General features: G+C 49.5%; 1 protein-coding gene across 1 annotated transcript in view; it reads left to right on the top strand.

Moving 5' to 3' along the window:
• Positions 1-394: 394 nt before the first annotated feature.
• LOC311256403 (fibroblast growth factor 12-like) overlaps positions 395-12,198 on the top strand; it is a 51,545-nt gene continuing 39,741 nt past the window's right edge. The window contains exon 1 of the mRNA XM_084351457.1: positions 395-1,215. Within this exon, the coding sequence (XP_084207583.1) occupies positions 1,188-1,215 (28 nt within the window). The 5' untranslated portion in view covers positions 395-1,187. The remainder of the gene's footprint in view (positions 1,216-12,198) is intronic.

Raw genomic sequence — 12,198 nt, 5'->3', positions numbered from 1 at the left:
AGGTACCGTGACCCGGATGACTGAGAACCTTCATCAACAAGATACTTAAGTACATTCAATGTCAGATACTTTCACTTTTACTCGAGTACTCTTCATACGAGGGATTTCACTTTGAGCAAAGTAATATTTAATCACCATATCTTTACTTTTGCTTGAGTGACTGTTGAGTACTTTGACTTCACTGTTGAGGTTTGAAGCTCGTTTCTGTAAAAATAAGATGAAATTTAAGCTCGATGAAAAAAATCTCCTCACACAGTCAAAACTTAATTATGAGATAAAATAAACTTAATTATGAAATAGAAGTCAAAATAAATCTCATAATTGTTTTGATCTCATCATTTACATGATTGTATTAGATCACTATGACTCATTTTATTTCAGTTTGATTTATTTTTTTTAATCAGAGCAAATTTTTCACCAGTTTTGGCTCAACTGGGCTTCCATAGCTTTACAACATGGGACGTTTTACTGACACCACGTCCTCCAGCATGCTTCAGGGTGGAGTCACATCAACTGCCCCCAGATAGTAAAAGTCCTCACAGGTTCCCCCTCACATCTTCATCATCACCATCATCATCATCATCATCATCATCATCATCATCACCATCATCATCATCTTCATCATCATCATCATCATCATCATCATCATCTTCTTCTTCTTCTTCTTCTTCTTCTTCTTCATCATCATGTCACCTTAAAAACTCCTCCGGCAGTGACGTCACGTGAGCTGCAGCAACACGGCGCGAGCAGAGAGAGAGAGAGAGAGAGAGAGAGAGAGAGCAGCAGCGCGCGGACACTGCACAGGTGAACGCACGAGCCTGAACGTCCGCAGGAGGAGAGAAAAAAAACAGCGAAGAAGAAGAAGAAGAAGAAGGAAACCCGGCGCGAGGAGGACTGTAGAGAAAACACCGCGCGTGTCCGTGTTTGTACCCGCGGGTCGTCTCCTCCCGGTGCCTCCCTTCCTCCTCCTCCTCCTCCTCCTCCTCCTCACCCTCTCTGCCGCCGGTATCGATCCATCAGCGGCTGATCACCGATCACTTTCTCTCCGGCTCGACGCTTGTTGACAACAGCTGATTCAGGAAGGAAGCAAGGAAGCAAGGAAGGAAGGCAAGTGGATTTGTGACGGGGGCGAGAGGACCACCGAACCTCACCGAACCGGACCGGACAGAACCGAACCGCACCGGGAGATGGAAGGCAAAGAGAAGGCACCGGCAGGTAGGAGGCAGACGGGTGGAGGAGGGTGGAAGTTTACTGGCAGCAGAGGGTGGAGGAGGAAGTTTGATCCTGCGGAGGGTGGAGACGGGAGGATGGAGGGATGAGGGAGGACGAGGGAGGACGAGGGGTGGAGGGAGTGATGCATGTTGGGTACAAGTGTACTGCGGTATCCTGCTGCTCACAGCCTGATGCAGCTGCACTGGAGCTGCTTTAGGTGTGGTTATTATGGGATGGGGTGCAGTGTGTGTGTGTGTGTGTGTGTGTGCGCGCGAGCGGCTGAGATGCTGAGAAAAGCCTGATGCAGCAAAAACACAGAGCGAGAGACAGACAGGTGGGCTGAGGGAGAGACAGGTGGTGGAGGAGAGACAGGTGAGAGCGTACGTAGAGGTGGTGAGACAGAGAGGACGTGTGGGGACAGACAGGAGGGTAGGGAAAGGGCTGTGAGACAGGTGAGGTGCACAGAGACAGACGTAGTCAGGGTGAGAGAGACAGGACAGTGAAAAGACAGACAGGATGGCAGAGAGACAGATATAATGATATACAGGTTAAAAGGAAATCAGCAAGACAGGTAAGAGGGCAGAGAGACAGACAGACAGGTGAGAACGTACATAGGCAGAACAAGGTGGTGAGACAGAGAGAAGACTTGTAGAGACAGACAGTTCAGAAGGCTGTGAGACAGATGAGGTGCAGAGAGACAGACAGGTGGACTGAGGGAGAGATAGGAGGCTTTAAATCGAGTGAGAGACAGGTGGTGGCGGAGAGACAGGACATTGCAGGCAGACAGGTGAGAGCGTAGAGAGAGAGACAGGTGGAGCAGAGAGATAGATATGAAGGCAGAGAGACAGGCAACAAGGGGGTAAGACAGAGACGGTTTGGGACAGATAACAGAGAGGAAGACAGGGGGAGGGAGACAGTTAGGGGTCTGTGAGACAGGTGAGGTGCAGGCAGACAGGTGAGAGTGAGAGAGACAGGAACATGAGAAGCAGATGAAGTTGGAGAGACAGACAGGATGGAAGAGAGACAGATATGAGTGTAGAGAGTGAGACAGGAAGTTTCATAAATGGTCAACACAACACACACATCAACACAACACACATCAACACAACACACATCAACACAACACACACATCAACACAACACACATCAACACAACACACACATCAACACAACACACATCAACACAACACACATCAACACAACACACACCAACACATCAACACAACACAACACACACATCAACACAACACACACATCAACACAACACACACCAACACATCAACACAACACAACACACACATCAACACAACACACACATCAACACAACACACACATCAACACATCAACACAACACAAATCAAAACAACACACACATCAACACAACACACACATCAACACAACACACATCAACACAACACACACATCAACACAACACACATCAACACAACACACATCAACACAACACACACCAACACATCAACACAACACAACACACACATAAACACAACACACACATCAACACAACACACACCAACACATCAACACAACACAACACACACATCAACACAACACACACATCAACACAACACACATCAACACAACACACACATCGACACAACACAAATCAAAGCAACACACACATCAACACAACACAAATCAAAACAACACACACCAACACAACACTAGGGCTGCACAATTAATCGGATATTAATGACGATCATGATTTTGGCCGCCATGATAAAATTAAATGATCGTGGCGATATGAACATTTAAGAAGCTCTGCTGCATCAAACAGTCACCACCACCAGGGGGCGAACGGAGGGTCAGGGCTTCATTAAGCTGCCTGAATAGCGGCGAGCGCCCCCTGCAGCGGCGAGCGCCCCCTGCAGCGGCGAGCGCCCCCTGCTGCGGCGAGCGCCCCCTGCAGCGGCGAGCGCCCCCTGCTGCGGCGAGCGCCCCCTGCTGCGGCGAGCGCCCCCTGCAGCGGCGAGCGCCCCCTGCAGCGGCGAGCGCCCCCTGCAGCAGCAGCAGCCTCAAATTATATTCAACAGTGTGACACCCCGTCCTGACAGACAGCAACGCGACAGTGAGCGATTAGGAAAAGTGATTCGAGGTCGTACTTTTCAGTCAGCCGGTCCTGACGAGCTGCGAGCGATATCGCTCCGTCCAGCGACGTCGCTCAACCCTGAAAAAATCGCTCACTCCGTCTCTATGTGGACGACATTTGGCGGCGGTGTCCCGCCCCGACACTTCTACTTCTAACTTCCTGAACTCCTCTTTTCAGAGTTGTGTCTGTGCCACAGGGCAACACAACTAACTTACTCAACCGCCTGAAAAAACACCACAAACACAAATATGATGAATGCATGAAGGCCGAAGCTAACGCTGGTCCACTGAATCCGTCCGTGTCCAGCGCCGACCCAGACGACCCAGACACTTTATGATGCACTCTGCAATGGCATGTTTATTTTTTGCCCATTGTCTTGGGTACGTTTCATTTTATTATTTATGATTTATTATTATCTTAAGTTTCAATTTGAAGCCTTGTTCACATACGGTTTGTTTAAAAAAGAGAGTGTAATAAAAAGACATGTTTTACTGAACGTGATTAATAATCCTGATTAATATCCTGATTTCAATATTGATAAAAATAATTCTGATTATCATTTTGGCCATAATCGTGCAGCCCTACACAACACACACCAACACAACAGGCATCAACACAGCACACACCAACACAACACACACACACATCAACACAACACACAACACACACCAACACAACACACACCAACACAACACACACACATCAACACACACCAACACAACACACACCACAATACTGATCATCTCCAGTCTGTAGCCTCCTGCCTGTCTGTCTGCCTGCCTGTCTGTCTCCCTGCCTGTCTGTCTGCCTGCCTGTCTGTCTGCCTGCCTGTCTGTCTGCCTGTCTGCCTGTCTGCCTGCCTGTCTGTCTGCCTGTCTGCCTGTCTGTCTGCCTGTCTGTCTGTCTGTCTGCCTGTCTGTCTGTCTGTCTGTCTGTCTGTCTCCCTGTCTGCCTGCCTGTCTGTCTGTCTGCCTGTCTGTCTGCCTGCCTGTCTGCCTGTCTGTCTGTCTGCCTGCCTGCCTGTCTGTCTGTCTGCCTGCCTGCCTGTCTGCCTGTCTGTCTGCCTGGCTGCCTGTCTGCCTGTCTGCCTGCCTGCCTGCCTGTCTGTCTGTCTGTCTGCCTGCCTGCCTGTCTGCCTGCCTGCCTGTCTGTCTGTCTGCCTGCCTGCCTGTCTGCCTGTCTGTCTGCCTGGCTGCCTGTCTGCCTGCCTGCCTGCCTGTCTGTCTGTCTGTCTGCCTGCCTGCCTGCCTGCCTGCCTGCCTGCCTGCCTGTCTGTCTCCCTGCCTGCCTGCCTGCCTGTCTGTCTCCCTGCCTGCCTGTCTGCCTGTCTGTCTGCCTGGCTGCCTGTCTGCCTGTCTGCCTGCCTGCCTGCCTGTCTGCCTGTCTGCCTGCCTGCCTGCCTGTCTGTCTGTCTGCCTGCCTGCCTGTCTGCCTGCCTGCCTGCCTGCCTGCCTGCCTGTCTGCCTGCCTGTCTGCCTGCCTGCCTGCCTGCCTGTCTGCCTGTCTGCCTGCCTGCCTGCCTGTCTGTCTGTCTGCCTGCCTGCCTGTCTGCCTGCCTGCCTGCCTGCCTGCCTGCCTGTCTGCCTGCCTGCCTGCCTGCCTGCCTGCCTGCCTGTCAGTCAGTCAGTCAGTCAGGGAGCAGCAGAGGGCTGAAGCTGCAGTGAGTCAGCGCTCTGCTGCTGTCAGAACAGAACCGCTGTGTCGCTTCAGCCCACCTCCACTGTGATGTAATTAAAGGAGCAGTTCAACAGCATGGACACTTACAGGTAAAGACCTGCTGTCCTGCAGAGAGAGACGTTCATACTGATACACCTCGTGTCTGTGCTGTAAATATGAAGCTAGCAGCTGGTTAGCTTAGCATAGTGTTGTAGTGCGATGTTACAGTTGACTTTTCCAGTTATATTTCTTATATTCTTCTGGCGTGATGTTCATAAATGATATGTTGATGTTGAAACATGTGGTGGAAACAGCAAGAAAAAGATGTCTTAGCTTAGCAAATGTCTAGAAACGGGTGGAAACAGCTAGCTTAGCTTAGCATAAGGTCTGGGAACAGGTGGAAACAGCCTGGCTCTGTCTGAAGGTTGCAACATCCACCCAGCAGCACCTCTACAGATCCCTGATCAATGCTGGTCAGAGGCTTTTGTCCAATCAGCTGGTGTGTGATTGACAGGAGGCAGGGCCTATGTTACCATGACTATAACGATGTGTGTGTGTGTGTGTGTGTGTGTGTCTTTACAGTTAAACAAGGTCAGCTTCAGTTTCAGTGTGTGTGTGTTTACAATAGACGGATCAGAGTGTGTATTGATTCTGGGATCAGATCCACACGATTCAGGACTGAAGTGACCCAACAGAGAAACCTGAGACACTCAATGGACACACACACACACACACACACACACACACACACACACACACACACACACACAGAGGAGGTGTGTATTTCTGGTCGATGTCTGTTGGTGTTTCTGCTGATCAGCTGAGAAACAAACACTGAGACAACATCTGCAGTGATTCAGAGCTTCAGCAGAAACATTATGAGCTCGTGAGTTTGGTGCAACTGATTTTTGTTGTGAGAAAAGTCTTTAATAAAGACTGAGACTTGGTCTGGGGTCAGATACCAGGCGGGTCCAGTCGGATCGGGTCTGAAAGGGTCCGGTTCATGTCTCAGTTTGCGTCTCATGCAGATGAACCTCTGGGCCTCTCACAGTGAACAGTATATAGAGTATATTGTTATTATTTGGACTGATATCTGGATCGTGATACAGAACTTTCTGGATTTTATTTTCACTGAAGACTTGATGATCGAACTGGTCCTGATGTCTGGAGGTTGTGATCTGTAGGACGGAGCGTCTCTGGACCTCCACGGTGCTTCAGGTCTGATGAGATGTAGGTTTGCTGCAGTAGTCTGTGTCCCTGGTGTTCCTGGTGACCCTGGTGTCCCCGGTGTCCCCGGTGACCCCGGTGTTCCTGGTGTCCCCGGTGACCCCGGTGTTTCCGGTGTCCCCGGTGACCCTGGTTTTCCCGGTGTCCCCGGTGTTCCCAGTGTCCCCGGTGACCCTGGTGTTCCTGGTGTCCCCGGTGACCCCGGTGTCCCCGGTGACCCTGGTGTTCCCGGTGTCCCTGGTGTCCCCGGTGTCCCTGGTGTCCCCGGTGACCCTGGTGTTAAAGTGGCGTAATTCTTCTTCTGTTTTCTTCGTTCTTCTTTAAATCAGTCCTCAGTCGGCTGATGGACATTAATTATAAACTTAAAGCATTTTCTCCATCTTAACACATCCTAAGACTCATGAGGTTGAGGAGAGTTGACCAATAAGACGATGTCTGAGGATTTGTTGTCAAAGTGAAAAGCAGAAGCACCTTTTTAGCAACATTAAGACTTAATCTCTCTGCTAACCAGCTGAACCTGAGTCCATCCTGGTGCCTGCAGCTCTTCTCCCTGACCTGCTGTCAACAAAGGTAGAAGACGATCGTTGTTTTGCTCTGCAGGCACGTTTTTAATCAACGACTGTGAAGCTAAACTCAACACGTTTTGACTACGGCTAGCCGGCTTTGTCACGAGATTATTAACCGGCAGACCAACAGAAAATATATAAACATTTTCTTAAACCGATCAAAATAAAGACGATATAACTGATTATTATACAGCTGCGTTCTTCCTGTCCTGAGAACTGAACGTGACGATGACAGATGATCATCCTCAGGACCAACAGAGACACACACACACACACACACACACACACGCACACACACACACACACACACACACACACACACCCCTCCTCCACTGTGATGGAGATGAACATAAACAGCATGAGATGCTGAGCTCAGCAGTGTGTGTGTGTGTGTGTGTGTGTGTGTGTGTGTGTGTGTGTGTGTGTGTGCCCCTCCCTGTTCCTGGCCTTTTGTTCTCTGTACTGGTCTCTGGTCTCTCTGGTCTCTGGTCTCTGGTCTCTGGTCTCTCTGGTCTCTGGTCTCTGATCTCTGGTCTCTCTGGTCTCTGGTCTCTGGTCTCTCTGGTCTCTGGTCTCTGGTCTCTCTGGTCTCTGGTCTCTGGTCTCTCTGGTCTCTGGTCTCTGATCTCTCTGGTCTCTGGTCTCTGGTCTCTCTGGTCTCTCTGGTCTCTGGTCTCTCTGGTCTCTCTGGTCTCTGGTCTCTCTGGTCTCTGGTCTCTCTGGTCTCTCTGGTCTCTGGTCTCTCTGGTCTCTCTGGTCTCTGGTCTCTCTGGTCTCTGGTCTCTCTGGTCTCTCTGGTCTCTGGTCTCTCTGGTCTCTCTGGTCTCTGGTCTCTCTGGTCTCTCTGGTCTCTGGTCTCTGGTCTCTCTGGTCTCTGGTCTCTCTGGTCTCTCTGGTCTCTGGTCTCTCTGGTCTCTCTGGTCTCTGGTCTCTGGTCTCTCTGGTCTCTCTGGTCTCTGGTCTCTCTGGTCTCTGGTCTCTCTGGTCTCTCTGGTTTCTGGTCTCTCTGGTCTCTGGTCTCTGGTCTCTCTGGTTTCTGGTCTCTCTGGTCTCTCTGGTCTCTGGTCTCTCTGGTCTCTCTGGTCTCTGATGTCTCTGGTCTCTCTAGTCTCTCTGGTCTCTCTGGTCTCTCTGGTCTCTGGTCTCTCTGGTCTCTCTGGTCTCTGATGTCTCTGGTCTCTCTAGTCTCTCTAGTCTCTCTGGTCTCTCTGGTCTCTCTGGTCTCTGGTCTCTGGTCTCTCTGGTTTCTGGTCTCTCTGGTCTCTGGTCTCTGGTCTCTCTGGTCTTTGCTCTCCTCTTGGCATTGTAGGCTTTGTAGTGGTATGACCCGGGCTCGCTGGATTTGAGGTGTTGGTCGAGTTTTAAAGCTCTTTTTTGGATCCAACAGGGGAATTGGCCTAATTCAGCTCTGCACCCGTTGTTGGGGCTGTTCCTGTGGACTCTGAGGATCTTCTGCAGATCTCTGTGTGCCGGCTGTCCATTGGGTGTTTGTCCCATTTTTCAAGGTCTTGGTTCATGAGAGGGCCCCACACTTCACTACCATACAACATAACTGGTTCGATTATGGACTGAAATATGCTGATCCAGATGTTGACAGGTGTGTCCATGTTTGAGGTTTTTGTTATAGTCCAGAAAGCTCTTCTGTCCTTGTCTCGCAGGTCTTTAATGGCCAGGTTGAAATTTCCCGTGGATGTGATGTTTAGTCCTAAATATGTGTAGCTGTGTGTGTTCTATGTCCGTAGAGTCCAGGTGGAACCGGTGTTGGTTTTTGTCTGGCTCTTAGGTCGTTTCTGGAAGACCATGACCTTTGTCTTCTCCAGGTTGACGGTCAGGGCCCAGGTCTGACAGAACTTCTGCAGGTGGTCTAGTTGCTTTTGTAGAGCCTCTTTGATGGAGCGAGCAGTATGAGGTCATCTGCAAATAGTAAGCGTTTGACTTCTCTGTCAGAGAGGGTGAGACCAGGGATATCGGACTCTTCCAGGGATTAGGCCAGTTCGTGGATGTAGATGTTGAACAGGGTGGGGCTCAGACTGCAGTCCTGCTTCACGCCTCTACTTTGGGGGAAGAAGTCTGTTTCCATGGTTCCAGTTTTTACAGCGCATTTATTATTTATGTACATTGTTTTGATGATGTCGTAGATTTTTCCTCCAATACCTTTTTCTAATAATTTCAGAAACAGACCATGATGCCAAATTGAGTCTTCTTCTTCTACTTGAAGTCTACAAAACAAGAGAAGATTGTTTTTGTTCTGGTGGACGTGTTTCTGGACGAGGGTGTGGAGGGTGTAGATGTGGTGCTGGTTCTGTGTTCTGGTGTAAAACCAGTCTGACTCTTGCTCAGGACATTGTGCTCACTGAGGAAGTTTTGCAGTCGGCTGTTCAGGATGCTGCAGAATAACTTCCCCAGGTTGCTGCTGACACAGACGCCTCTGTAGTCGTCTGGCTCGTATTTGTTTCCACTTTTAAAGATCGGAGTGACGATCCCTCGGCTCCAGGTGTCAGGAAAATGTCCAAAGTTCAGAATGAGATTGAATAATTTCAATATGGCAGTTTTGATTTTATGGCTGCTAAACTGAAGCATTTCATTCAAGATGCCATCAGGCCGCTTGCCTTCCCTGGCTGCAGGGCCTGGATCTCAGCCAGCAGCTCCCCTTCACTGATTTCAAAGTCTAAAGGATTCTGGTCGTCTTTAACGATTGATTCAAGGGTTTCTAGTTTGTTGATCAGATTATTTTGGGCTGAATCCAGTGTGGTTGCACTGTGTAGATTTTTAAAGTGGTTTTTCCATATTTCCCCGTTTTGAATAGCCAATTCTTCCTTGTGTGATTTGTTGAATGATTTCCATTTTTTCCAAAAGTTATTTGAGTCAATGGACTCTTCAGTTTCTTTAAGTTGGTGCTGTTCATGCTGCTCCTTTTTAGCTCTCAGTGTTTTCCTGTATGATTTCAGTGTTTCCCAGCACTGGAGGCGGAGCTCATGATTGTCAGGCTGTCGGTGTTTTTCATTGGATAGTTTCCCGAGTGTTTTTCTCAGACACCTGCAGTCAGAGTCAAGCCACTTTTCATTGGTTGAGTTTGAACTGTGACGCTGAGATTTTTTCAGATTGGATATAGATGCTGTGCTGTCAAATATGTGGTTAATGTCCCGAACAGCCTGGTTCAGGCCGTCACTACTGTGGGGATGTGAGGTGGTGATAAAATGGTCTAACTGGTATTGGATTGTTGGATGACCGATTGCTTTCTGGTAGTCATCCTTGCTATTACTTGTCCATCTATAGGGTTGTTTGGAGCGGTTGAGTTTGCTGGGCTCTGCTACGTTGGGGTCAGTTGGTGTCTTCCTACTGTACAGGGTGATTTTGCTGTGATCAGATAAAGGTGACGGGGCTGACGGTGAATGCTCTTAGACAGAGGGGCTCTAGGTCTGTAACACTATAGTCCACTGTGCTGTTGCCAAGAGGAGAGCTGTGTGTAGAGACTGAAGGAGTCCCCTCGAAGCGACCGTTGACTACGTACAGACCCAGCGTGCGACACAACTGCAGCAGCTGATTCCCATTTCTGTTGACGGTTTTGTCAAAGTTGTTCCTGTGCCGGTGTGAAGCAGAGGGGATGTTGATCTGGCCCGGTATATGTTTGTCTCCCTGTGCATTAATCAGATCTGGTTCTGTGCCTGTTCTGGCGTTAAGGTCACCACAGATCAGCACGTTTCCCTGTGATTGGTAGTAGCTGATTTCATCTTCAAGAATGGAGAAGCTGTTTTCGTTGTAATAAGGTCTCTGGTCTCTCTGGTCTCTCTGGTCTCTCTGGTCTCTGGTCTCTCTGGTCTCTGGTCTCTCTGGTCTCTGGTCTCTCTGGTCTCTCTGGTCTCTCTGGTCTCTGGTCTCTCTGGTCTCTCTGGTCTCTGGTCTCTCTGGTCTCTCTGGTCTCTGGTCTCTCTGGTCTCTCTGGTCTCCGGTCTCTCTGGTCTCTCTGGTCTCTCTGGTCTCTGGTCTCTCTGGTCTCTCTGGTCTCCGGTCTCTCTGGTCTCTGGTCTCTGGTCTATCTGGTCTCTGGTCTCTCTGGTCTCTCTGGTCTCTGGTCTCTCTGGTCTCTGGTCTCTCTGGTCTCTCTGGTCTCTGGTCTCTCTGGTCTCTCTGGTTTCTTCTCATCTCTCTGGTCTCTGGTCTCTCTGGTCTCTGGTCTCTGGTGTCTCCGGTCTCTCTGGTCTCTCTGGTCTCTGGTCTCTCTGGTCTCTCTGGTTTCTTCTGGTCTCTCTGGTCTCTGGTCTCTCTGGTCTCTGGTCTCTCTGGTCTCTCTGGTCTCTGGTCTCTCCGGTCTCTCTGGTCTCTGGTCTCTCTGGTCTCTGGTCTCTGGTCTCTCTGGTCTCTCTGGTCTCTGGTCTCTGGTCTCTCTGGTCTCTCTGGCCTCTTCTTCTTCTTCAGTGTCTAATGGAGGCTGATTGTGTTAGTGTTGAATTTGAATTAAACTTTATTTAAACCACACACGCTGATTCTACACAATTTATGTACTGAGTGGAAGATGACATCATCGAACAGCTGTTTCACCTGGATGGGCGTGGCCTTGCAAGGTGTAGCAGTGCACGCTTCAGCGAGCTCGTTAAAAAATAATGGCCTGGATTCAAATAATAAGCCAGCGTTCACTTTTGGTTTTACAACAGGAGCAGCGATAATCTCCAAAAATAAAAATCCTCTGTTTCACACTCAAAATACTGAGTTTTTCAGCAGTGCTGGAGTGTTTATTGGCCCGGTGCGTTGCAGTGCATTCTGGTTGTTGTGGACACAACAGCTCCTATTTCTCTGTTTTCTCTGCTTATTCAGCACCAAGTCCACAAATGCTTGTGTCTTTCTGCTGCAGAGACGGATCAGTTTCATGGAAGCATGATCTGTTCAGTGGTAAAATACTTAGTTGAATTTATGTTTCATGACCGAGTCAAACCGAGCCGCCCTGATTTGCTTTTTCATCGCAAGAGTAACTGCATCGAGTTCAGCAAAGCCGCGGCCGCCCCGCCTCCGAGTGGGCCGCGGTGCCGTCTCGTGACTCTGACCAGCCCGTAACATCCACCCGTCCACCCTGAAACCACTACTGAACTCACGTCTGTGCAGAAACCTGAGAAAGAGGTTTTTAAAGTCCGTGTTCAGCTCTCAGGACGTCTGCAGCTTCTGACGGGACCTCTTTAGTTTCTCTCGTCCTGTTTCATGTGTTCACTGTCAGCTGCTTCATGTTCAGTTACTGCTGCTGAAAACACGTTTCCTGTGAAGCTGCTTCATAATAAAAGCTTTTAAATGACAAAAAAATAGGGGCTTTTATTGTGAAGGAATTATAGGAAATGTGTTTGTAGCTGAACTAGCGGAGCTGCTTTGTTAGCGGTGCTTCTTCGATAGTACTGCAGGGATCAAGCGTCACTGGTTTAAGACCTTCAAGCAGGTAGACCAGCT

This window comes from Pagrus pagrus (genome assembly GCF_965226575.1).
Source record: "Pagrus pagrus genome assembly, chromosome: 4".
In the NCBI taxonomy this organism is placed as follows: domain Eukaryota; kingdom Metazoa; phylum Chordata; class Actinopteri; order Spariformes; family Sparidae; genus Pagrus; species Pagrus pagrus.
Note: the sequence above shows the minus strand (reverse complement) of the source record. Positions and strands in the feature narration are given on the sequence as shown.